Source organism: Gallinula chloropus (assembly GCF_964237585.1).
Source record: "Gallinula chloropus genome assembly, chromosome: 29".
NCBI lineage: Eukaryota > Metazoa > Chordata > Aves > Gruiformes > Rallidae > Gallinula > Gallinula chloropus.
This window is the reverse complement of record NC_140114.1, coordinates 2,512,848-2,538,322: the sequence shown is the minus strand read 5'-3', so window position 1 is coordinate 2,538,322 and position 25,475 is coordinate 2,512,848. Positions and strand designations below refer to the sequence as shown.

At 59.1% G+C, this 25,475-nt stretch overlaps 2 protein-coding genes across 3 annotated transcripts in view; both read left to right on the top strand.

Moving 5' to 3' along the window:
* PIP5K1A (phosphatidylinositol-4-phosphate 5-kinase type 1 alpha) overlaps positions 1-19,176 on the top strand; it is a gene marked incomplete at its 5' end in the record, with an annotated part of 29,393 nt that extends 10,217 nt beyond the window's left edge. Inside the window, 14 exons of the mRNA XM_084276681.1 lie at positions 2,476-2,510; positions 2,947-3,036; positions 5,119-5,249; positions 6,304-6,421; positions 6,657-6,809; positions 7,931-8,230; positions 8,773-8,978; positions 10,247-10,330; positions 11,012-11,060; positions 11,215-11,299; positions 11,630-11,767; positions 12,385-12,514; positions 16,648-16,732; positions 17,197-19,176. Coding sequence (XP_084132807.1) covers positions 2,476-2,510; positions 2,947-3,036; positions 5,119-5,249; positions 6,304-6,421; positions 6,657-6,809; positions 7,931-8,230; positions 8,773-8,978; positions 10,247-10,330; positions 11,012-11,060; positions 11,215-11,299; positions 11,630-11,767; positions 12,385-12,514; positions 16,648-16,732; positions 17,197-17,199 — 1,607 coding nt within the window. The 3' untranslated portion in view covers positions 17,200-19,176. The remainder of the gene's footprint in view (positions 1-2,475; positions 2,511-2,946; positions 3,037-5,118; positions 5,250-6,303; positions 6,422-6,656; positions 6,810-7,930; positions 8,231-8,772; positions 8,979-10,246; positions 10,331-11,011; positions 11,061-11,214; positions 11,300-11,629; positions 11,768-12,384; positions 12,515-16,647; positions 16,733-17,196) is intronic.
* A 547-nt stretch (positions 19,177-19,723) lies between these two features.
* On the top strand, positions 19,724-25,325 carry PSMD4 (proteasome 26S subunit ubiquitin receptor, non-ATPase 4). Of its 2 annotated transcripts, none has more exons than XM_084276811.1 (10): positions 19,724-19,778; positions 22,363-22,503; positions 23,070-23,184; positions 23,482-23,568; positions 23,725-23,793; positions 24,101-24,316; positions 24,407-24,515; positions 24,726-24,857; positions 24,994-25,061; positions 25,152-25,325. In XM_084276811.1, the coding sequence occupies exons 1-10, from the start codon at positions 19,753-19,755 to the stop codon at positions 25,317-25,319; spliced, it is 1,131 nt and encodes a 376-aa protein (XP_084132937.1). In that variant the 5' UTR covers positions 19,724-19,752; the 3' UTR covers positions 25,320-25,325. The 2 variants fall into 2 exon arrangements, with proteins under 2 accessions (XP_084132937.1, XP_084132936.1); XM_084276810.1 differs by having other exon boundaries at positions 23,725-23,835.
* Positions 25,326-25,475: the final 150 nt, after the last annotated feature.

The window sequence follows — 25,475 nt, the reverse complement described above, 5'->3', positions numbered from 1 at the left end:
GGGCTTTGTGAATACCCTTTTGGACAGGACTTTTCTCTCCCTGATGCCAGAGTTACCAGCTCAGGTGTCTCAGGTTGTGTTTCCAGCTGCCACGCTGGGTCTGGATGCTGGCTGGGGGAGCCCTGTGCTGTGAGGGGTTTGAGCAGCTCCAGAAATAGCTGCTGCTTGGAGATGACTTCATTCTGTTACGTTTCTGCTGGTGACTTTAACACCTTCACTCCTCCCAGCAGCATGTGTGTGTGGGGGGATGACACAGAGCTGCCTCTGCGTACGAAGAGGTGGAGAAATCTGAACCATTTTCTTCTGGAAACCTCTTGAGTTTTGTTCCTTGACCTCAGCCAGTAATGTGCTGGTCTTGGAGAGCTTGGAGGGCTCTTGGAGAGCTCAGAGGGCTGTTGGAGAGCTTGTCTGGTGCAGGGGAGACACACACAGACCCCGGTGCCTGCTCATCCCCATGCTCAGCGTCGGGCAGCTTGTTTGGGGTGAAACAGGAATTCCCTATTTCCCAATCAGTCCAAATTGGTTTGGAAAGGAGCAGGAGGGAGGGGGGAGCTTCCTGTGGGGCTTGCTGGGGACTGGAGTGATTCTGACCACACGCTGTGGCTTTCCCTGGCTGACTCAGCCGTGCTGGTAAGCGGCCCGATGGGACCAGCGCTCTCACTTCCCACATGGCCCCACAGAAGGGGGAACCCAGACACCGTGGGAGAAGAGGGGTGATGGTGAAGCTGGTGTGCTGCTCCCTGCTGAGGTGCTGCCCAGCCTTCCTAAAATCACAGTGAAACCTCTGTGGGGCCACAGGGGCTGAGGATGCTGGCTCTCCCAGCCAGGCTCTCACCTCTGGTGTGTGGTTAAGGAGAGGAGATGGGCCAGTGGGTCCCTGGTGAGGTTAATGCAGCAGAGGGATGATGAGCTGCTGGGTTCCTGGTGAGGTTAAGGCAGCAGAGGGAAGATGAGCTGCTGGGTGGCTGTGGAGGGAGAGTTGGTTAAACCCCAGTGGGACACAGGCTGGTGATGAAGTGTTCACACAGTCTCCAAGGTGATGCAGCTCCTGGTGCTGCTTTGGTGTCTCTGGAATCTTTTAGTGGTTTCCATTTACATAATTACAGATACTTGCTTAAAGGGGAAAAAGGCCTAATTGCTACTGAAGAGGTGGGATGCCTGGGATGCTTCCCTGGGCCCTCATGGATCTCTCTTGAGTCCAAAGGCCAAGCTGTGCTGCTTCCTTTGTCACGCAGCGGGTCACAGAAGGTGAGGGCTGGTGGAGGGGGCAACCAGCTCCTCAGAGCCCCCAATGCTGGGTGGGGAGGAGGAAGAGGAGGAAGGAGCTGACTGTGAGGAGCTTCAGACCCCAAAGTCAGAGCTTGGTGGGACAAACATTGGGCCTTTACAGGGGTGAGGGGTGGGGAGGTGGCTGGAGCTGGGTCCCTCTGCGCTCGCTCTGTTCAGTGTTTCTTATGGACTAATTGTTTGCTCCTTGTTTGCCTGTGTGATGAGTATTGAAGTGAGGACTCCTGATCACTGGGTGAGGGTGTTGTGGGGTGCTGGGTGCTCAGGGACCTCTGTTCCCCCTGCCCAAGGGGCTCTGTCAGGCTCTGGTGCTTGATGGAGCCACAGGCGAGTCGCGGCGCCGGTGTAACGGGGGAGCAGAGGGGGGCTCCTTGCTGAGCAGGAGGCATTTCCACAGGGAAACTCACCCTGGGAAGAGACTTGCTGAACCCCACACTTGCACTGGGCTGTGATGGGGGACAGGCTGCTGGGTGGCAGTGGTTTGATAACGCTGTGGTGTGTCTGAAGGAGTCAGGGAAACAAGGGAAGGAGCTCGAAGCGAAGGAGCTGGGCTGGTTTCCTGGGCTGGAGGCAGAAAGCAGGTCCCTGTGCCTGGCCAGGCAGTGTCCCTGTGCTGGGGGCTTTGTGGTGCAGATGGACATGGCAGAGGGGCAGTTTTCCTCTAACCCCTGTTACTGCATCCAGCCACAACCCAGGCTGAAAGATAACCTACACCAGGTAGGTATTCGGCGCTGCAGCGGCCGTGGGGGTCTTGGCTTCAGGCAGAAGATGTTCTGGGCTGTTTAATGGAAGCTCCTGGAAATGATTTGAAGATGAAGCCTGGTCAGCAGCTCTGCTGAGTGTTTGGCCTTCCCAGTTCTAATTCCCAGAGGGCAGCAGCCCCACAGAACTCCATGGAAGGCAGGGTGCTGCCTCTGGGGGTGTCCTGGTGTGTCTGTGGGGCAGAGCCTGCCTGGCAGCACCCCCCCCCACCAACCCCAAAACCAAGCAGGGAGCAGGGTAGCATTTCCCTGTGGCTTGACAAAAATTCTCTGGGCTGTAAGAGGAGAAGCTGGGAAGGGATCAGCTGTGAGTCAGTGCTTTTTCAGATGCCTCAAAATACTCCTCCGGAGCGAGGCGGCGCGTCAGGCTTTCGTGATGCATCATAACCATGAGCCCTTTCTGAGGCTGGCTTTATTCTTTTGACAGGATCCTCTACCTTCAAAAAGTCCCTCACCCCTGAGGTAAGTTTCTGCCCATCAAGCTGGTTTGTCCCCCCCCCTTGACTGAGAGAACACACACAATTCCAGCTGCTTTTCCAGCCCTCCCCAAGCGAGGGGTGAAGCAGGGGGTGGAGGCACAGCCAGTGGTAGGTACCTCCTTGGGAAATGAGAGTGTTTCTCCTTGCCAAAGGGATCCCAAAGCCCAACTTGTGCTGGAACTGAGCAGTTCTGGTGCCACCAAAACACCACCTAGATCTCCTGCTGGGAGAGAGATGTGTGGCTCATTCTGACTTGAGAGGCACCATGTACCAACTGCCTGTGTGAGAGATGATGAGTCAAACGAGCTCCTGTGGCATGAATCAGAGCAGGATCTCCTCAGATCTGCCCCCCAAGACTCGGTGCTGCTGGCAGTGGGGTTACACCCTTGGTTCTTACCACCCTTCCCTTCCCATCCTAGATGCCAGGTGGTTCTGGGCAGCCAGGCTCACAGACAATAAAGAAAGGGCACAGAGGAGTGGACTCCACGGGTGAGACCACCTATAAGAAGGTAAGTTGCCTCTCACACAGCTCCTGATTTACCTGTGTCCTTCTCCCCTCTGTGCTGCCCAGGGCAGTGGTGCCTGTGAGTGGGTAACGGTGTCGCTGAAGGAGACCTGAAGGGAAAGGAACCAAAGGACAGTGTATCTGCTGCTGAGCTTCTTTTGTGTTATTATCTAAAGAGGGGATAACTTGGGAGCTTTGCCTGTTAGCCACACTTCCCAGGGCTCCCCAGTGCCTCAGGTGCCTGCTGTGCTCTTGGGGCTCAGTGGTTTCCACAGATCCTGTGGCTTTACTGGAATTCACAAGGGGAGGTGGTTGGAGAGCCTGGAAATGTGCTCACTGCTTCCTGTCCCTTGGACTTCACAGGGCTGGGACGACTTGTCTCCTGAGTGGGGCTGACTTTTGGGATGTGGATTGAGCAGGAGCTGGCTGGATACTGGTGTTTCTCTCCCTGTGTGAGCGAAGCTGCTGCTCTGCAGCCTTCCCTCAGGATGCAGCTCCAGCTGCCTGCTGGGAATCGGGGCGGAAGGGAGGGATTCCAGCAGCCACCTTCTGTCACACTGCCCTTTGTGAAACCACTTGGGAACCACCAAATCCAGAGGCAGGAGCTCAGCAGTGAGTAGGAGAGAGCAGTACAAGGCAGTGGATGTGCCTGCAGTGTTTCTTGCAGGCTCCCAGCAGATACACCCCACGGGATGTATCTGAGATGAGATGGACAGACAGCCTGTCTGGTTCCACCCCCTGCTTTTCCAGGGGTGGGACTGAGGGTTTTTTTAGTTCTTTGCCCTGTAAACAGGCAGTCAGCTGCTCCTGCTGGGGAAGGGAAGACAAAAATACTTGTTCCCTGGCAACCTGGCCCTGTGGCTCTGTGCTCACAAACAAGGCAGCATCGCTGCTCTGCACTGGTGGGGGGGTCTGTGGGGCTGTCCTGGGAGTGTCAACAGGCTCCACCAGGTCTGTCCAGCAGCTTGAGCCTTTTAAGGGGTGAGGAAGGAAAGTGCAGCCCAATCTCTCCTCCTTCCCTGTCTAATACTGAAGTCAGAGTTGTTTAGGAGCAGGTAGCTGAAGTGGAGAAGGACACTGGCAACAGGCTGGGGTCAGGGCCAGTTTCTGTTGCTCTCTCCAGGGTACCATGTGCAGGGGTCTTGGGACTGTGATAACAGAACCCCCCTTAAGTAGGAGGAATGTTCCCCTTTGTTTTATGAGGACGTGTGTCTGGGGAAGAAGCTCCTGCAGTGCTTGTCCCCAGATACTGTGGTGTCCTCTGCTGCCAAGTGCTTTGATCTGCAGCGTTTCCTTGCACGTGGCAGGGCTTGAGGAAACAAACACAAGCTGCTTGGATCATGAGCTTGTTCTGGGGCCAGTTGCTTTATGTGGAAGCCAAGTGAGCTGTTCCTGAGCTGCAGTGCACAGCCCCAGCCTGCACCTGCTCCAACAGCCCCAGCGTTCCCAGTAGGTTTTACAGCAGAGTTGGGATCTCTGGGAGCTGAGGGGGGTTGAGCAGATCCCATCCAGGCTGTGCTGGGAAGGAGAGCCTGTGTGTGGTGGGTGCTGGATGTGCCTGTCTTCTCCTGTAGAAGACCCAACTCTGTGCTCACACTGAGGAGGGGCAACCTTCAAAGCTTCCAGTGCCAAGACCCAGCCCAGCACAGTGTCAAGCAGTGTGCTTTTCCCTAGGGCACAGGATCATCTGTCCCAGGTGTCTTCCCCCTCTGACTGCAGGGTGTGGATGTGAGTGCTGTGGGAGGGTGGGAGGAAGGTCAGACCTTTTAAGGACCAGCTGGATGTTGATCCCAGCTCAGGTCAGTTACTGGTTGACCACCCAGAGTGCAGACACCGAGTAGGATGTTGCCAGTGATGCAGTGGTGTTCCTGTCCCCACAGTGGTGTTCCTGTCCCCACATTAGTGTTCCTGTCCCCGCAGTAGTGTTGGTGAGAGAGAAATGATGGAAGCTGGAACCAGCAGGTGTAAAAATACCCCAGCTGACAGCGCTGTTGTGGACCAGAGGCTCTTTCTTCTTTAACTCCTTTCATTCCTGTTTCCAGCCTGCTCCTCTGTGTCCTCTAACTCCTTTCCTTTGCCCTTCCAGACAACCTCATCTGCCTTGAAAGGTGCCATTCAGCTGGGCATCACACACACCGTTGGCAGCTTGAGCACCAAACCTGAAAGAGATGTTCTCATGCAAGATTTCTATGTGGTAGAAAGTATTTTCTTCCCAAGGTTGGTGGTTGCTTTCTTCTCCCTGGGGGGCTTGGGTAGTGAGTAGCAGAATCATAGAATCATAGAATGGTCTGGGTTGGAAGGGACCCCAAGGATCACAGAGCTCCAACCCCCCTGCCAGGGTTGGAAGGGACCCCAAGATCACAGAGCTCCAACCTACCTGCCACAGGCAGGGACACCAACCTCCAGGCCTGGAGCTACACAAGGCTGCCCAGGGCCCCATCCAACCTGGCCTTGAACACCTCCAGGGACAGGGAATCTACTACTTCTCTGGGCAGCCTGTTCCAGCCCCTCACCACCCTTTCTGTAAAAAACTTCCCCCTAATATCTAATCTAACCCTTCCCTCCTTCAGCTTTAGTCCATTCCCCCTTGTCCTGCCATTATCTGCTCTTTTAAAAAGTTGAATCCCCTCCTGCCTATAAGCTCCCTTCAGGGACTGGGGGGCTGCAATGAGGTCCCCCCACAGCCTTCTCTTCTCCAGGCTGAACAAGCCCAGTTCCCTCAGCCTCTCTTTGTAGGGCAGGTGCTCCAGCCCTCTAATCATCCTTGTGGCTCCTCTGAACCCTCTCCAACAGTTCCACATCCTTCTTGTATTGGGGGCCCCAGCTCTGGACACAGGACTCCAGCTGGGGAGGGCAAAGCAGAGAGGGACAATCCCCTCCCTGTCCCTGCTGCCACCCCTCTGCTGATGGAGCCCAGGATCCCATTGGCCCTACGAGCTGCCAGAGCCACTGCTGGCTCATGTCAAGCTTCTCATCCACCACAATCCCCAAGTCCTTCTCAGCAGGGCTGCTCTCAAGAAGCTCTTCTCCCAGTCTGTGTCTGGGATTCTTCCAGCCCAAGTGCAACACCTGACACTTGGCAGCATTGGTTCCTGACCCCACTGGCACTCGAGGAGGCAGCAGCCCAGGGCAGCTGGCTCTACCCCTTTGGGTGGGTGGTCCCAAGCCCTCCCTTAGAGCAGCTGGACAGTGAGGGCAGGTTCAGCTACAGAACCTGCTTTTAGGGCAGGTTCAGGTACAAATAGCTGTGTGTGTTTCTCTCCTTGCTCAGTGAAGGGAGTAACCTGACCCCAGCTCATCACTACAACGACTTTCGGTTCAAGACCTACGCTCCAGTGGCCTTCCGCTATTTCCGGGAGCTGTTTGGGATCCGGCCAGACGACTACCTGGTGAGCTGGGGGCTGCACCACTTCCCATCTGTCCCATGTGCTGTGTGGTGGGAGCTTGTCCTTGTCCCCACCTCACAGCCACAGGTGCTGTGGGGCAGCGGGGACAAGCTCCAGCAGCACGGCGGCGGATGCTGCTGTGACCTTGGGCTTTGGCTCTGTCAGGATGTAAAGGAAGAGCTGAAGTTTGCTGTGGCTGTGACTCTCAGCTCTGCCTCTCTCCCCTTCTCCTCCTCAGTACTCCCTCTGCAACGAGCCTCTCATTGAGCTGTCAAACTCTGGGGCCAGTGGGTCCCTTTTCTACGTATCCAGCGACGATGAGTTCATCATCAAAACGGTGCAGCACAAAGAGGCTGAGTTCTTACAGAAGCTGCTGCCTGGCTACTACATGGTGAGTCCCTTTGGGGAGGCTCCCCCAAACTACCAGGGTGAGGGAAGCTGCTGTGTACTGCCTGGGAGGGCAGTGAGTGGAGCCCTGATCTGTGTCCCAGCTGAGTGACAGCTTCTCTCCCCACTGTCTGGTGACACAGGGACTGACACCAGGTAATGGGGTCTCCAGCCCTTTGGGGAGCTCACAGGTTGGTGGTAACTTTGTGAAAGCAGCAATGGCAAAGGAGCTGGGTCCTGGGGGGGAATAACCAGCAGTATCAGTACAGGCTGGGGGTGACCTGCTGGAGAGGAGCTCTGTGGAGAAGGACCTGGGGGTGCTGGTGGCTGACAGGATGCCCATGAGCCAGCAGTGTGCCCTGGGGGCTGAGAGAGACAATGGGATCCTGGGGGGCATCAGGAGGAGTGTGGGCAGCAGGTGACAGGAGGGGATCCTCCCCCTCTGCTCTGCCCTGCTCAGCTTGCCCTGCGCAGGCCGTGGGGTTCCCTGCGTGGCCGTAGGGGGTCTCTGAGTGGCCGTGGAGGTCCCTGCGTGGCCGTGGAGGTCCCTGCGTGGCCGTGGGGAGGTCCCTGAGTGGCCATGGAGGTCCCTGCGTGGCCGTGGGGAGGTCCCTGAGTGGCCATGGAGGTCCCTGCGTGGCCGTGGAGGTCCCTGCGTGGCCGTGGGGTTATCTGAGTGGCCGTGGGGTTCTCTTGAGTGGCCGTGGGGGGCTCTGAGTGACCGTGGGGGTTCCCTGCGTGGCCGTGGGGAGGTCCCTGAGTGGCCATGGAGGTCCCTGCGTGGCCGTGGGGGTCCCTGAGTGGCCGTGGGGTTCTCTGAGTGGCCGTGGGGTTCTCTTGAGTGGCCGTGGGGGGCTCTGAGTGACCGTGGGGGTTCCCTGTGTGGCCGTGGAGGTCCCTGTGTGGCCGTGGAGGTCCCTGTGTCGCCATGGAGGTCCCTGTGTCGCCATGGAGGTCCCTGTGTAGCCGTGGGGGGTCCCTGTGTGGCCGTGGGGGGTCCCTGTGTGGCCATGGAGGTCCCTGTGTGGCCATGGGGGGTCCCTGTGTGGCCATGGAGGTCCCTGCGTGGCCGTGGGGGGGTCCCTGAGTGGCTATGAAGGACTTTCTTTGTCTTTGGCATTTCAGAATTTGAACCAGAACCCCAGGACGCTGCTGCCCAAGTTCTACGGCCTCTACTGTGTCCAGGCTGGAGGCAAAAACATCCGCATCGTGGTGATGAACAACCTGCTGCCCCGCTCTGTCAAGATGCACCTCAAGTACGACCTGAAGGGCTCCACCTACAAGCGCAGAGCGTCCCAGAAGGAGCGGGAGAAGGTCTTCCCAACCTACAAGGACTTGGATTTTATGCAGGACATCCCTGACGGCCTCTTCTTAGACTCTGACATGTACAATGCCCTGTGCAAAACGTTACAGAGAGACTGCTTGGTAAGTGAGAGAGGGTGAAGGGTGGTGTGAAGAGTTTATTTCCTGTTTTCTCAGCCTTTTCCCACGAAAATGAGAAGGCTGTTGCCACCCCTGCAGCCTCTGCCTGTTGACTTAGAGAACCTGGGGGTTTTTTTTTTAGTGCAGATCTGACCAGAAGCAGAACCCATACCCCATTTTCACTCAGTCCTTCCAACCTGGATTAAACCCTCTGAGGGCAGAGGAAGCACCCTGTGCCCAGGCTGTGCTCTGGAGCAGGGCAGGGTCCAGGCACAGCGCTGGGATTCCTGACTCAGTCCAGTCTGCAGTTGGGCAGCCCTGTGAAAGCCAGTGCTCCCCTAGGCCTGGGTAGTTGCCTGCACAGGAGTGCTTCCCATAGCTTTCCTCTAGAACTCTGTAGATGAGCTGAGTGTGCACGAGCTGTGGATCAAAACCCTCCCCTCAGGGCTGGAGGCCAAAACGCTGACTGTGGCCTCTGAAACACCTGCTCTGAGCACCAAGCCCACAGTGGTGAGCCAGCCTCTCCTGCCTCCCTCCCTGCCCAGGTCCTGCAGAGCTTTAAAATCATGGACTACAGCCTGCTTGTCGCCATCCACAACATGGACCAGGCGCAGCGGGAGCACGCGATGGCGGACGGCACGTCGCAGGCCGACACGCGGCGCCCCGCTGCCCAGAAGGCCCTGTACTCCACAGCCATGGAGTCCATCCAGGGAGAGGCCCGGCGAGGTGGCACCATCGAGACAGATGACCAGTAAGTCCCTGTGGGGGCTGCTCCTCCCAGTGAAACGCTGTGTGGAGCGAGGGGTGGGACCCTTGAGAGGAGCTTCTGCTTCTTGAGAGTAGCCCTGCTGAGAAGGACTTGGGGATTGTGGTGGGGGAGAAGCTTGACATGAGCCAGCAGTGGCTCTGGCAGCTCGTAGGGCCAATGGGATCCTGGGCTCCATCAGCAGAGGGGTGGCAGCAGGGACAGGGAGGGGATTGTCCCTCTCCGCTCTGCCCTCGTGAGGCCCCATCTGGAGTCCTGTGTCCAGAGCTGGGGCCCCCAATACAAGAAGGATGTGGAACTGTTGGAGAGGATTCAGAGGAGCCACAAGGATGCTCAGAGGGCTGGAGCACCTGCCCTACAAAGAGAGGCTGAGGGAGCTGGGCTTGTTCAGCCTGGAGAAGAGAAGGCTGTGGGGGGACCTCAGTGCAGCCCCCCAGTCCCTGAAGGGAGCGGAGGAACAGGAGGGGATTCAACTTTTTAAAAGAGCAGATAATGGCAGGACAAGGGGGAATGGACTAAAGCTGAAGGAGGGAAGGTTTAGATTAGATATTAGGGGGAAGTTTTTTACAGAAAGAGTGGTGAGGTGCTGGAAAAGGCTGCCCAGAGAAGTAGTAGATTCCCCATCCCTGGGGGTGTTCAAGGCCAGGTTGGATGGGGCCCTGGGCAGCCTTGTGTAGCTCCAGGCCTGGAAGTTGGTGTCCCTGCCTGTGGCAGGGGGTTGGAGCTCTGTGATCCTTGGGGTCCCTCCCAACCCAGACCATTCTATGATTCTATGATTCTATGACCCCAGCTTGGCTAACGGAGACGTGTCACGCGGGGCGGAGAGGTGCTGGTGTCAAACCTCTTTCTGCCTCAGCTTTGATCTCCCTTCCTTAATGTACCAAAGGCTTTCTCACCTTCTCTGGCCTTGGCCCATAACTGGTGGTCAGAGAACTCTCAGCTCCAGCTGGTTACATCCATCCACGTCCCAGGCACAGTGGAGTCAGACCAGCAGCCTGAATTCCAGCTGCCACCTGGGTATGAAAGGTGGTGAATGGTCTGTGCAGGTGCTGGTCTCCTCCCATGGATGAGCTGGGATTAACCCTCATGTTCAGTAAACTCAGTGTCCAGCCTGGACTAACTCATGCCCAGTTCATTGCCTGGATAAGGGGCTACCTGCCCCTCTGCTCCCCCTCCTGATGTGGTTCATGGTGCTGCTGGGGAGGGGTGTGAGACCCACCCCTGTTTGACGTTGGTGCCCACTCCTCTTCCAGGATGGGAGGCATTCCAGCCCGCAACGCCAAGGGGGAGCGGCTGCTGCTCTACATCGGCATCATCGATGTGCTGCAGTCCTACAGGTAGGAAACGTGGAGTAGCAGCTCTGTGCCACCTGAGGGTGAAGATTTGCCAGCCCCTGTGGGGATGCCAGGACTGGCTTTCAGGAAATAGTTCAAACACAGCATTTTTATTTTAATCCACCAGTTGCTGTTGTCCTGAAGTCAGGTATTTGGGGAGCAATTTCCAGCTCTCACTTACTTTGTGTTTACTTTGTGTTTACTTTGTGGAGTAGTTTTACTCGTAGGAAGTGGGGTTTGTGAGCTGTGAGGGTTGTACACAGGCACTGAGCAGGAAGCAGCGAGGACAAAACAAGTGGTGGCTTAAAAATGGCCAAAGCCACTTCTCCCTGTGAGCTGAAAACCAGCTGTGAGGCTCACCCATCCTGCCAGCAGCGTGCTGAGCGCTGGTGACGTGCACAGAGGCTCTGCTAACGTCCCTGCACGCCCTCCACACGCCTGGCTCTGCAGCTCCCTTTGCACAGGGAGCCCTGCAGTGGTCCTGGTGCTTCTGGAATACCCTTAAAAAAAGGGGGAGGATGAAGGGAAGCCAAAGCCAGAGCTGTCAGTGTTGGGGTCGGTGTGTCACCGTGGTTGGAAGCCAGGCTGGGTACCGAGCGCGCGTGATACGACACACACACACACACACACACACACACACACACACACCAGTGTGAGAACTGTTCTTCATCCCACCTGTGTCAGGTTTGTCAAGAAGCTGGAGCACTCCTGGAAGGCACTTGTGCACGACGGGGTAAGTAGAGAACCACCACTCTGTGGGTACCAAGCACCCCGACATCACCGTCCCCGCTCCACGGGGCGTGGCGAGGGGGCTGGGTTTGGGGGGCCTGTGTGTCCCCATGTTGATGTGTGTCCCCATGTTGATGTGTGTCCCTTGGACTTGGCAGGACACAGTGTCTGTGCACAGACCCAGCTTCTACGCCGAAAGGTTCCAGCGCTTCATGTGCAACACGGCGTTCAAGAAGATCCCACGTAAGGACCCGGGCGCCGCGTCCCCCTCGGCGCTGGCCACGCTTTCTGGGGGTTCTCCTGTCTCAGCAGCTCTGGCTTAGGAAGGTGGATGACTCTGCAAGTGCTTTAGGAAGCCTGTGGTGCTCCGTGGCCCCTTCCTTCCTCCTAAATTGTTCTTGACTCACGGATGTGACCTTACAGGAGCCGTTCCATCCGTCAGCCTGTCCCTTCGGGCACGGCCCTTTGCCCCAGACCCTGTCACTGCAAAGTTGCTGCGTTGGGTCTTTTAATCCTTCCTGAACGTGCCAGAAAAAATGCTTAGATTGTTCTTTTCTTCTTTCTGTCCCTAAGTAAAGCCATCCCCCTCTAAGAAGAGCCGCTCTGGCACGACAGTGCCTCGCCGGAGCTGCCAAGGAGGAGTGCCTTCCCAGCCACACGCCTCGTGTGAGACCAAAGCACAGGTGATGACAGAGGCAGATGTAGAGCAAGGTTAGTACCTGGGCTGGAAGAGAAGAGCCTGGGGAGGTTGTTTTCCCTCCTGTGTTTGTCTAAATGAGGCTTGTTGACCCCTCCATGTTGTTTCGTGGGCTCACCAGAGCCTCTCCTCTGGGGTTGTGGGTGCCAGAAGCTCAGGAACACCAAATGGGCTGTGGCGGCACCACGAGGAGGCCTGGAGGAGCTGTGGGCCTTTCAGAGCTGTGGCTGTTTCCAATCACTCTCTTGTTTATCTGGTGATAAACTTGTGTTTCAGTAGAAGCCAGTCTCTGCTCAGGAGCAGGCTGAGAGCAGGTTGTGGCAGTGGGGAGTTGTTTCTTCATCCCAGCCCCCAGCATGGCCCGCGCTCCCCTGGCAGTGCTCCCCTGTGCCTCATCTCCTCCCAACAGCCCCTGTCCGTGGGGTTTGTGTCAGGGATGATGCTGGGGGAGAGTTGTGTGGGGTCTTGGGCTCAGAACAGAGCGCTGGCTGCAGGGCTGGCTTCTCAGCGCTCGGGGTCTTCGAGGTCTCTGGTGGGATCCAGCGTGGATCCCCACCCCTGGCTGGCGTGGGAGCTCGTGCCACACGATCCTGCTTGTGCTGGTGATGGAATAGTCTGTGCTTCAACTCAGGTTCCCACCTTGGTCGCCCAGATCTCCTGCCCAGGACACTGCCAGTAGATGAAGCCAACAGCGACTCCATCGCAACGACCCTCTCCACCTCCTCCCTGGGCAGTGGAGGCCTCAACTCACCCGCCAACAGGTGAGGGGCTCTTGCTGCTCGGTGCATGGCAGGGCCAGCAGCTCCTGGGGTCAGGTTCAGGGGCCAGGGGAGGGCTCTGTGCTGCTCTATGGGTGTTTTGGGGTGTGCCTGTACCCCAGGGGATGGTTGTTGTGCCATGGTTCCAGCATGTGCGAGCGCGGAGCATCGTGTTACCGTTCCTGCACGTGGTTCTTGACGGGTGACACGACTGTGCATCTCCTGCTTGGGCTGTGTGGGGTGTCCAGTGGCTTTTGGGTCCTCCTGTGTTCTGTACTCGATGGCTTTGTTGTGCAGTCGAGGTAATTGTGCTAATTGGAGTTGGTGACAGTGTCCCTGCCAGAGTGTCTGTGAAGAAGCATCGTGTGGTGACGTTGGGTGATGCTGGAGGTGGCCGCCCTGGGGGGTCCTGTGGTGCCTGGCTGGGGTAGCACCAAGCTCCTGGGGCTGCAGGGATGGGTGTGGGTGCAGCTCAGAACATCTCAGAAGCTGAGCTCCACTGAGAGCCCTGGGGAAGCTGGGGGCTGTCCTGGAATGTTGTGTCCTTTGCTGAAGTGGTACCAGTGGCAGGGACCAGGAGGAGCTGTGGTCAGATGGTGATCCCTTTCAGAGAAGTTGGTCTGAGGTGTTCCTTTCTCTTCCTGGAAGCTACAGGAAACCACATTTCCCATCCCTGGGCGCAGTGACACTGATCCAAGTGCCTGCTCCCCCCTGAGCTGTGGGAGAACAAGGTGCAACTGTAATTAACGCCTCTCACTCCCTCTGTAAAACACAGAACCTTCTTGGGGAGGGATCCTAAACCAGAGCTGCTCCTTCCCAGTAGGTCAGCATGCCTTGAGGGGTCCTTCTGCCTCCTTAACTTCAGGTCTCTCTCCTCCCATCCCTGTGTAGGTCAGTGGGCGTGCAGGTGCACAAGGCTGAGGATGTGACTAGAGCAGCAGCCGGCATCTTCCTGTCTAGGTGAGGGGAGGAACCAGCCTCTGCCTGCCTCCTGCCTGGAGGGTGTGCTCAGGGAGCCCTGCACAGGGATTTGGGTGTACAGCCAGCGCTGTGACCCGTGTCCCTGTGCCCAGGCTCTGGCAGGAGTGTGGTGACACCAGTATGTGTCACTGGGAGTGGAGGCAGCGGGCTCTGTGCTGTCCTGCAGCACGGGTGGGCAGCTGGTCCCCTCCTTTGTGAGGGGCACTTCTTTCCTGTCACTTAGTCCTGGACTTGGCAGAGCTGGGGTAAGGGTTGGGCTGCATCTTAAGGGTCTTTCTAACCAAAATAACCCTGGGACCCATCCTGCAGCCCTGAGCTGCTCCTTGCTGCTCACTCAGACCGATCTCAAGGGCTCTACGTGCCGTAACCAGCGCTGAGCATCCTCCCCTCTAACTCCTGCCCAAGTTGGGGGGTAGAGAGCTCAGCAGTGGAGGGGAAACCAGAGCTGCTCAGAGTGAGCAGGCACATTGGTGGGGCAGGGGGAGCTCTCTGCCTTCCTCTCTCTGCCCAGGATCCCTGTGTCTGCCTTGGGGTGTTTCTGTGGGGGATGACGTGTAGCTGGGTGACTGAGCAGCCTGATGCTTCCTGTACCCCAGCCATGGGTTAGGGCAGCTGGTGTGGGCAGGCTGGGATGAGCCTGGGGTGCTCCCTGCCAGCCCAGCAGCCTGTGTGCTGTCTGTGGGCAACCCCAAAACCTCCTGTGTGTGCTGGAGCACCCTGCCTGCTTGGCCTCACGAGTCCTGGGGCTTCTCAGGGCTGAGTGGAAGAAGCCGCAGTCGCTGCGTCCTCGATGGAGTGGGAGCTGGGGGATTCCTCAGCCAGGAGCTGGGGGTTCCTTATCCAGGAGCTGGGGGTTCCTTATCCAGGAGCTGGTGATTCCTCAGCAGGGAGCTGGGAGGTTCCTCAGCTGGGACCTGGAGTTCTCAACAGGGAGCTGGGGGTTCCTCAGCAGGGAGCTGGGGGTTCCTCAGCAGGGAGCTGGAGTTCTCAGCTGGGAGCTGTGGGTTCCTTATCCAGGAGCTGGGGATTCCTTATCCAAGAGCTGTGGGGGTTTCTCAGCCGGGAGCTGGGGGTTCCTCAGCCAGGAGCTGGGGGGTTCCTCAGCCAGGAGCTGGGGGTTCCTCAGCAGGGAGCTGGGGGGTTTCTCAGCAGGGAGCTGGGGGGTTCCTCAGCAGGGAGCTGGGGGGTTCCTCAGCAGGGAGCTGGGGGGTTTCTCAGCAGGGAGCTGGGGGGTTCCTCAGCAGGGAGCTGGGGGTTCCTTATCCAGGAGCTGGGGGGTTCCTCAGCAGGGAGCTGGAGTTCTTAGCAGGGAGCTGGGGGTTCCTTATCCAGGAGCTGGGGGTTCCTCAGCAGGGAGCTGGGGGGTTCCTCAGCCAGGAGCTGGGGGGTTCCTCAGCAGGGAGCTGGGGGTTCCTTATCCAGGAGCTGGGGGGTTCCTCAGCCGGGAGCTGGGGGGGTCCTCAGCAGGGAGCTGGAGTTCTTAGCAGGGAGCTGGGGGGTTCCTCAGCAGGGAGCTGGGGGGTTCCTCAGCAGGGAGCTGGGGGTTCCTCAGCCAGGAGCTGGGGGGTTCCTCAGCAGGGAGCTGGGGGTTCCTTATCCAGGAGCTGGGGATTCCTCATCCAGGAGCTGGGGGTTCCTCATCCAGGAGCTGGGGGTTCCTCAGCAGGCAGCTGGAGTTCTCAGCCAGGAGCTCGGGGGTTCCTCAGCAGGGAGCTGGGGGTTCCTTATCCAGGAGCTGGGGGGTTCCTCAGCAGGGAGCTGGAGTTCTTAGCAGGGAGCTGGGGGGTTCCTCAGCAGGGAGCTGGGGATTCCTCAGCCAGGAGCTGGGGTGTTCCTCAGCAGGGAGCTGGGGGTTCCTTATCCAGGAGCTGGGGGTTCCTTATCCAGGAGCTGGGGATTCCTCATCCAGGAGCTGGAGGGTTCCTCAGCCGGGAGCTGGGGGGTTCCTCAGCAGGCAGCTGGAGTTCTCAGCCAGGAGCTGGAGGGTTCCTCAGCAGGGAGCTGGGGGGTTCCTCAGCAGGGAGCTGGGGGGTTCCTCAGCAGGGAGCTGGGGGGTTCCTCAGCAGGGAGCTGGGGGGTTCCTCAGCAGGGAGCTGGGGGTTCCTTATCCAGGAGCTGGGGGTTCCTCAGCAGGGAGCTGGGGGGTTCCTCAGCCGGGAGCTGGGGGTTCCTCAGCAGGGAACTGGGGGGTTGCTCAGCAGGGAGCTGGGGGGTTCCTTATCCAGGAGCTGGGGGTTCCTCAGCAGGGAGCTGGGGGGTTCCTCAGCCGGGAGCTGGGGGTTCCTCAGCAGGGAGCTGGGGGGTTCCTCAGCTGGGAGCTGGGGGGTTCCTCAGCAGGGAGCTGGGGGGTTCCTCAGCCAGGAGCTGGGGGGTTCCTCAGCCAGGAGCTGGAGTGCTCAGCAGGGAGCTGGGGGTTCCTCAGCAGGGAGCTGGGGGGGATTCCTCAGCCAGGAGCTGGAGTTCTCAGCAAGGAGCTGGGAGTTCCTCAGCCAGGAGCTGGGGGGTTCCTCAGCAGGGAGCTGGGAGTTCCTCAGCCAGGAGCTGGAGTTCTCAGCAGGGAGCTGGGGGTTCCTCAGCCAGGAGCTGGAGTTCTCAGCAGGTCGCAGCCTTTAGCTGTGGGGTCAGGGAAGGTTTGGGTGTCTGTGCCTCAGCCTCCCTGGCAGCGTGTCACAGCAGGTGCTCAGCACACCGTGTCCTGCTGTGGGGCCACAGCCCGTGTTCAGGCTGTAAGAGGTTGGGAAGAGCTTTGCTGGGGGCTTTTTCTAACAAGGGTCCTCTGCCTGGAAGGGCTGATCCTGCCTGAGCTCCCCTAGGGTGGTGTCTGTGCCCCTACTTTCCCCCATTTTTGGGGTGTAAGGTGCTTGAAGGCTTCTGTGAAGAGCTGCTGCTGCTTGGCTGAGCGTGGAGCATCCTTCCTGGTGTCTGAAGCCACCTCAGACTGGGAGGACGACTCTTGGTGGTGTTTGGGGTGCTCACCCCAGCAGGGACCGTGCTGCCTGTCTCTGTTAAACCTGCCAGACAGACAGACAGACAGACAGACTCCTTTGTGCTGGGTGTCCCTGTTAGCTGTGCCCAGCAGAGCAGCCCTGGAGTCGTGACTCTTCCCCAGGTCCCTGGTAAAAGCCACCTGACAGATCTGCCTTTCTGTTTCCCAGCGGCTCCCCGGGGCCATCGGTGCCTGAGCGCTCTGCAGAGCTGAGGGAGCAGCTTGAAGACCTGCAGGAGACAGAGATCAGCTTTGTGAGTACTCCCTGGGTGGGGGTTACACTGTCCCCAGTCACACTGGGCACTGAGCAGAGTGTCCAGCTCAACCAGAGCCAGGAGCAGATGATGTTCATCTCCCCTTGATGTGTGGGGCTCAGCCCACCTTGTGCTCGGCCCCTTTGTGCTCCCAGTGCTGCCCCAGCCCCTCTGTTAGGAGCAGGAGGCAGAGGGGGGGACATTCCTCCCTGTGGGGTCTGGGGGCAGAGAGCTGAGCCTCCCCATGCTCATCCTGGTGATAAACACTCCAAACCCCCTGGGCTTCTCCACACCCCCCCTCAGGTGTGGCTGGACTAAGCCTTGAACCCCCTACATCCCCCTCTGGGGCAGAGAAGAGTGAGGGGAGCACCAAGGAGGGGACAAACCTCCTCCTGCTCTTCCTCTGAGGAAGGCAGACCCCATCCCCAGCATCTCCCCACCCCTCTCCTCTCCTCTCCCCGCAGTGAAGCGCCGCCGAAGCCGCCGCCGTGGAAGCAGAAGGGTCTGTGGAGCCTGACAGTGCTCAGCCCCCCCTTGCTGACTCTGGTTTTTATTGTGTTGTTTTCAAAAAAGAAGCTGAATCTGAACCAGGACCCTGCAGCTGCCACCTGGGCTACACATAGTGGAATAGAGTGTTGAGACCCCCTCCCCAGCCAGCGCCGCTGCGCCCTCGGGCACCTGGGAGCCACCTTGCCAGCAGAGCCACCACCCTGTGTGTCCCTGCTGTCCTCCTGCCTTTGGAGCCTGCTGGGAGCAGAGCCAGCTGTCTGGAGGAGGAAGAGGAGGAGGAACTGCTTTGGAAAAGGGATCTGGCTTCCAGGGAATGAGCTGCTTCCACGCTGCGAAGAGGGGGCGGCGGCTCTGCGGAGGGTTGGAGCCTCCCTGGGGCTCTGCCACAGAGACAAGGGGGTTTCCTTTGGTATTTAAACGACTTTTTAATTTAAGTGTTTCTCTGGCTCCAGTCGTCTCCCCCTTCTCCTCAGTCCTTGCAGCACAAGCACCCCTTTGCCTTTCTCTTCTTGGAGGAAGGAGGGGCTTTATTCCAGCCTTCCCCAGGAGAAGGGCAGGAAGGGGGGAGCCAAACACTGTGCTGCTGACCAGGATGAGCTCCTCTTCCCCCTCCAGCTGCTCCTGCCTGCCCAAGGAGCTGCCTTGGTTCTCAGCTGCCATCCTCACAGTGATGAGGAGAGCTCTGTGCTGCTCTGAGGGACTCTTGTGTGGAGCTTTTCAGACCCCAGGGAGGCTTTGGATTGCTTTGTGTGTGTCCCCACCCTGGTTTTTAAGGCAGCCCTCTGCTCCCTTCCCCACCCCAGGCACCCCCAGGGGCAAGGAGGGGGCTCTGCCAGGGCCACACTTTTTGTAAAAGTCTTTCTTAAGCAAAATGGACCAAACCCAGCAGGTTCTCCCCCACCCCCTTGACCCCCCAGCCCATGGGGCACCACGGGCAGAACCCTTCCTGTTTTTACAGCTCTCCTCCCTTTTGATAACCTGCCCCTTTCCACAGCCACAGTGGCTTGAAACTCAGATTTATAGGTGAAGGGGGCAGACCTCACCCCCCTTCCAGAACCATCCTGTGTCCCATCTGAAGCAGCAGCTGCCAGGGGAGGGGGGGCTGGTGGTTCTGCTGCTGCAGCCACCTTCCCCACCCAGCTCAGAGCAGATGTTGGAGCTTTATTTTCACTAAATGCTTTTTTCTAAAGAGATGAAGTTCCCCTTCCCCACATCCCTGGTGAGTTAGAAGCCTCCCTGATTTTTATATATATATATATATATATATATTAAAAGTAATTTAAAGCTTGCCCTTGCAGGAGGTCTAGGTGCTGACTAGCAACACCTGCCAAGGGGACAGAGAATGTAGTGGTGTAGAGAGGGATTTGCTCTTAGTTGGTGTTTCAGAGTCTCTTCCCTTCCCCCTTCAGCCTGTTGGAGTAGGGGGGGGGGTGACTCAAGCTGATATTTTTTAAGAAAATGCTTTTTTTTTTTAAAGAAGAACAAAGGGTGTTATTTTTTTTCCCCCCTCAGAAGCCCCCCAGGTGGAATAATGGCCTTACCCTGGGTATCCCCAACACCCCCCTGGGGCAGCCTGAGGACGGTTCCTGGTGACAAACTGACTCTCAAGGGCTCTCCAACCTCTCACCCCCCACCCAGCGTCACGAGGAGGAGCAGGGGGGCTGGGGGCTGCCCCTACCCTCTCTGCTGACCCCCCCTCATCTCCCCACAGCCCAGTTTTCTCTCTGCAGCTGCAGTAATGTCTATATTAGACACTTGATGTGCATCCCCCCCCCCTCCTCCTCCTCCTCCCCCTCCTCCTCCTCCTCCTCCTCCTCCTCCTCGCCCGGGGTGGGTGGTGGTGACTCTGGTTGGGGTTTTGTTTGAGCTGGAGGGAAGAAAACCCAGCCTGGATCTTTCTTGTCATGATTTAATATTTATGGAGTTGTATTTAAGTGTTGGTGTTGTTTCTTTTTTGGGGGATGGGGTCCTGGTGGGGGTGGGAGGTGTGGGGGGGGCACCTCTGCTTTGTGATGGGTGCCCAGAGCTGCTGCTCACGCCCCTCCTGGGGGGCTGGGTGAGGGGTTTGTGGGTGTCTTTGGCCTTCTGCAGCCACTTAGGGCACTTGGCTTCTCCAGCTGTGGGACTGGGGAGTGACTGTTGCCTCCGTCCCCATCCCTGAGCCCCCCGACCCCTCTGCCCATCACTCCCACCCCACCTGCCCTGCGGCCTGACCCCGTCCCGGCCTCCCCCCGCCGCTCCCTGCCTGGCTCTGGGGGGCTGTGGGGCCAGGACGCCGCGGGGTGTGTGTGGGGTGAGGCCGGAGTGGGACCCCCCCACCCCATCTCTGCCCAGGGTACCGGCCGCCATGGCGGCGCTCCAAAGACTACACTTCCCGGCATGCCTAGCGCCCGCCTCGCCAAGACGGGAAGCGGCGATTGGGCGGAGGCTCAGAGCCAATCAGCGGGCGCCTTGTTGCGGGGGGGGTGGGGTGGAGGTAGATCCGGGCCGCTCTGAGGGAAGGAGGCAAGATGGTTCTGGAGAGCACCATGGTGTGGTGAGGGACCGGGACGGGCCGAGCCGGGCCGCGCTGGGCCGCCGCGGGGGCGCCGCGTCCCGCTCCTCCCCGGCCTGCAGCCCCCACGCAGCGCCCGGAGCCGCCCGGGGCCGCCGCGGGTTTCCCTGAGTCACGCCCGGGCCCGGCGGGGCCTGAGGGGCCTGGCGGGGCCTGGGCCCGGCTTGGTGACCGTTGTGAGGCCGGGGCCTGGCGGGGCGGGAAGGGCTCCGGGGCCCGCAGGACTCTGGGGCCCGCAGGACTCTGGGGCCCGCGGGACTCTGGGGCCCGCGGGACTCCGGGGCCCTCGTAGGCGCTGGCGGGGTGCGGGGCGAAGAGGGGCCCTCGGAGGGCCCCAGCCCGGTGCTGGGCCGTGGTGCGGCGGCAGAGCGGGACCGAGTCTCGGGGAGGGGACGAGGGCTGTGCAGCCCCCCAGCCCCGGCGGGGGAATAAGGGGGGGTCCCTGCGGCCCCAGGAGGGGCGGCTGCTCCGCTGCGGCTGTGGCGGTCGGTGCTTGGGCAGCTGCCGGCTGGGGTCATAGAATCATAGACTGGTCTGGGTTGGGAGGGAACCCAAGGGTCCCAGAGCTTCAACCCCCCTGCCAGGGTTGGGAGGGGCCCCGAGGGTCCCAGAGCTCCAATCCCCCTGCCAGGGCTGGGAGGGACCCCAAGGGTCCCAGAGCTCCAACCCCCCTGCCACAGGCAGGGCCACCAACCTCCAGGCCTGGAGCTACACAAGGCTGCCCAGGGCCCCATCCAACCTGGCCTTGAACACCCCCAGGGACGGGGCACCCACCCCCTCTCTGGGCAGCCTGTTCCAGCCCCTCACCACCCTTTCTGTAAAAAACTTCCCCCTAATATCTAATCTAACCCTTCCCTCCTTCAGCTTTAGTCCATTCCCCCTTGTCCTGCCATTATCTGCTCTTTTAAAAAGCTGAATCCCCTCCTGCTTACAAGCTCAGGGTATAAGAGGGTTTTGTCCCTGGGCACTCAGGTCAGTTCTTGTGTTTGGGGTGTAAGAAGAGACAAGCTGGGGAATCCTCTCCTGGTTCTGTGTCTCCCTTGGCTCTCTACCCCATCCCACAGCTGTTTGCTGGGGGTAACTCTGTGCTTAGTCACATTTAAAAGCCTTAAAACACATCCCTGTGCCTGGTGTGGGCCTGGAGAGCTGGAGGAACTCTGTGCTTGGCCAGCTGGGGTTCAGGAAGCCTCAGCCAGGCCTCTGTGCTGGAGACAAAGCTCAGCCCACCGCTGCTCCTGCTCTTCCCCAGCTCTCTGCTTGACACAGGGTGGGTGGTGTGAGCCAGAGGAGCTCTGGCCCATCAGGATCTGGCTGATCCTGTCCTGAGCTGGGATCCCACGGGGGGACAGGGTCAGGCAGGCAGCCTCAGAGGGGGTTTTGCTTCAGTTTCAGTTTGCTTTGTTTCCCCTGGTGTTCAAAATCCTGGGAACACTGTGGAGAAGTCTTGTTCGAGGTCGGAGCCATCCTCCAGCCTTTGTTTACCGAGTCCTCCTGCCTGGGGTCGCTTTCCTGATGCCAGAGAAGAGCTTCCTGGGCTGGCCCTGCTCTATAATTAACAGGGGACAGGGGTTTGGTTACAGAGAGCGCTGTGGCTGCTGCTGGTGGACGCTGTGGGGCACTGTTGCCCCATGTGCTGCGCTGGATAAACCCTCCCAGGGGTTTGTGAGGGGTGTCCCTGCCCTGGGAAAGGCTCTTTCTGTCCCAGGGAGCGCTCAGTGGTGACACTGAGTGTGGAGCTTTGAGCTCTGCCACGGAGCCTGGCGGGTCTTTGAGCTGTGGAGGTGGAAGAAGGTGTGAAGGTGACACAGGGCTGAGGCTGTGGAAGCCACAGCTGCCTCCCTCAAGCTTCAGGAGCCATTGTGGGGGGGTCCCTGTGCTTGTCCAGTGACCCAAACACCTGATCCCCCCCACCCTGAATGCTCAGGGAAGCACAGAGACTCCTTCATCTTGTGAACCTGGAATATTGTGTCCAGTTCTGGGCCCCCCCTCAGTTCTAGAAGGGCATGGAACTCCTTGAAAGAGCCCAGCACAAGGCCACAGAGATGATGGAGTGGAACCCCTTCCTGATGAGGAGAGGCTGAGGGAGCTGGAGGAGAGGAGACTGAGGGGTGACCTTATTCATGTTGGTAAATGTGTAAAGGGTGAGAGGCAGGAGGGTGGAGCCAGGCTCTGCTCAGGGATGCCCAGTGATAGGACAGGGGGCAACGGGTGCAGCTGGAGCAGAGGAAGTTCCATGGGAATATGAGGAGGAACTTTTATCTCTGGGAGGGTGAGGGAGCCCTGGGACAGGCTGCCCAGACAGGCTGTGGAGTCTCCTTCTCTGGAGACATTCAAACCCCCCTTGGATGTGTCCTTGTGTGGTTTAGTCTGGGTGATCCTGCTCTGGCAGGGGGGTTGGATTAGATGATCTTCCAAGGTCCCTTCCAACTCCTAACGCTCTGTGATCCTCCTGCCCCAGGAGAGCTCCATATCCTGCTGCCCCCATCCCAGCTCCATGGCCTCCAGCATTTTGGGGGTAAACCTCAGTGGTTTGGGCAAGCTGACCCCTTCCTCCCTTGTGTTTCAGCGTTGACAACAGTGAGTACATGAGGAATGGAGACTTCCTGCCCACACGTCTCCAGGCCCAGCAGGACGCTGTGAACATCGTGTGTCACTCCAAGACCCGCAGCAACCCCGAGAACAACGTGGGGCTCATCACCCTGGCCAAGTACACTGGGAAAACCAGCCTTGGGTGGGGAGGGGGGGGACCTGGGAGGGAGGACAGGGACGTGGAACTGGGCAGCTGTAGCACAGTGTAAAGCCAAACCAGTTCTTCTGGTCTGGGGTGAAGTAAAACCAGGTCCTGGCTGGTCCCTGGTGCCTTGTGCTGGCTGCTGGAGGGGTGTGATGGAAGTGTTCCCCTCTCAGGAGCTCTGCCAGACCCATCCTTTTGTGGCCTTGTGTCCCCAGGGGTGGCAGATAAGGGCTGAGCTGTCTCTGCAGCTGGCAGGCAGCACTGAGATCATGGTTCCTCTCCTTCCCCAAAATCTGAAGGGCTCTGGTGCCTCTGTCAGCTCTGTCTTAGCTGGAGTCAATTAAAACTGACCGCTGGGCTCCAGGTTTCTGGGGCAGGGGACAGGCAGGAGCCTCTGTGCAGACAAATCACTGTGGGAAACCAGGCTAAAAGTGGCTCCCTGTAAGCAGCAGCTCCTGAGCTGGGGGGGCTGGGAGCTGTGAGGAGGCATAAAGGGCTTTCAGGAAAGCCTCACAGCAGAGGGGGGGGTTGTGTTGCAGTAACTGTGAGGTGCTGACCACGCTCACGCCGGACACGGGCCGGATCCTTTCCAAGCTCCACACGGTGCAGCCCAAAGGGAAAATCACCTTCTGCACAGGGATCAGAATTGCTCATGTAAGTGGCATCTCATCAGTTCCCTGCTCCTTCCCCTGAAACTCCTCTGGCTGTAGTGGGTTAAAACACCCTTTGGGTGTGGGGAGTCGTCTTCTCTGACCAGTCCTGAGCAAGTCAGTTTGGCTTTGCCTCAGTTTCCCTTGTCTGCGGAAGGCAGGTGGCACCTCCTTTCAAAGGATCAGATCCAGTTTAGAAGCTCAGAGGTGCAATGGGCTGGTCAGGAAAAGTTTTGGGGGTGACAACACCCCCTCTTTTCTCCAGAGAATTGCTCCTCACAGCCCTTCTTGTGTCTCCCAGCTGGCACTGAAACACCGCCAAGGCAAGAACCACAAGATGCGAATCATCGCCTTCGTGGGGAGCCCTGTGGAAGAAAATGAGAAGGATGTGAGTGCCAGGGGCAGGAGCAAACACTGGGCAGCTCCCTGCTGAGCTGTGAGCAGGGCCTGGGCTCTGCCATCCCACAGCCTGGGCTCTGGCATCCCACTTGATTCCTGAATGAGCTGAACTCCAGGCTAACACCGCCGTGTCTCCTTCTTGCAGCTGGTCAAACTGGCAAAGAGACTTAAGAAAGAGAAAGTCAACGTTGACATCATCAATTTTGGAGAAGAGGTGAGGCCTCTGCGTGGTGCTGGCACAGGAATGGAGCTGGGGGTTTGTATCCTTTCCCTTCCTCAAGCTGTGTGGATGTGAGTGGTTCTCTGAGCCTCAGCTGCTGCCCCAGTAAAAATGCTAATGTGGAGAGGGACGTTTCCCTGGGGAAAACACCTCTCCTGTTTCACTGCAGCTGTTAAATGCTCCCTGTCCCCTGGAAACACGGGGCTCTGGGCTCACCCAGGGTGCTGAGAGAGGCTGGGTTCATGGAGCAGAGCTGAGGAGGGAGCTGGGCTGTGCTGAGCTCCTTCCTCTTCGGCCTTAGGAAGCCAACACAGACAAGCTGACCGCCTTCATCAACACCTTGAACGGCAAGGATGGCACCGGCTCCCACCTGGTGACGGTGCCACCGGGGCCCAGCCTGGCTGATGCCCTCATCAGCTCCCCAATCCTGGCTGGGGAGGGCGGTGCCATGCTGGGCCTGGGCGCCAGCGACTTCGAGTTCGGCGTGGACCCCAGCGCGGACCCGGAGCTGGCTCTGGTGAGGGCTGGGGGGGTGGCAGAAGGTGGTTGCCAGCCCCCTCTGTCTGTCTGAGCTCTGCCCTGCTCAGCTCCCTGTCCCTGTCTCTAGGCTCTGCGTGTCTCCATGGAGGAGCAGAGGCAGCGGCAAGAGGAGGAGGCCAGGCGGGCTGCGGCTGCCTCCGCGGCTGAGGCTGGGATCACAGCCACGAGTGGGGATGGTAAGGAGCTGGGGGCAGGGAACTCAGCAAACAGGGAAGGGCAGGATGTTCCCCAGCGCTGAGGGAAGTGTCTCTGTTCACAGCAGGGCCCTTTGCAGCCTGGTGGGTCCCAGAGCGGTTCTGCTCTGGTCCCCATCCCCGGCGAGGCCGTGTGTGTGTGAGAGGGGGACAGGGAAGGTGTGTGGCTGAGTGTGGCTTCTCCCCATGCAGATTCAGATGATGCTCTGCTCAAGATGACGATCACCCAGCAGGAGTTTGGCCGTGCTGGGCTGCCTGACCTGAGCAGCATGACGGAGGAGGAGCAGATCGCCTACGCCATGCAGATGTCGCTGCAGGGAGCGGGTGAGGGAGGGCCTGGAGCCCATTCCCAAGGGGCCAGCTGAGGCTCAAGCTGCCCCTGAGCTGAGCCCAGGTATCCCCAAGCACTCGTGGGGTGGGTGTTTGGGTGCATCACCCATCTCTCCCTCTCCTCTGGCAGAGTTTGCTCAGGCTGAGGCAGCAGAAGTGGACAGCAGCACGGCCATGGACACCTCCGAACCCACCAAGGTGAGGTTCCACCCAGGGGGGAGGCACCCACAGCCCCTTCCCCCTGTGTGCCCTGCTCCTGCCCCAGCTCCTCTTCCCCTTTCCCCACAGGAGGAGGATGACTACGACGTGATGCAGGACCCCGAGTTCCTGCAGAGCGTGCTGGAGAACCTGCCGGGCGTGGACCCCAACAACGAGGCCATCCGCAACGCCATGGGCTCGCTGGCCTCGCAGGCCGCCAAGGACACCAAGGACAAGAAGGACGAGGACAAGAAGTGAAGGGGAAGGGGGTGGGCTGGGGCAGGGAGGGGGTTGTACCGCTGCTGGACCGGGGCAATAAAGGCTCCTGACGGGTCCCTGTCCTGCTGCTCCCTGGGGCTGCGCCGGGGTGGGGCTGGGGGCGGAGCCTGTGGGGTGGCCACGCCCCCTCCGCTC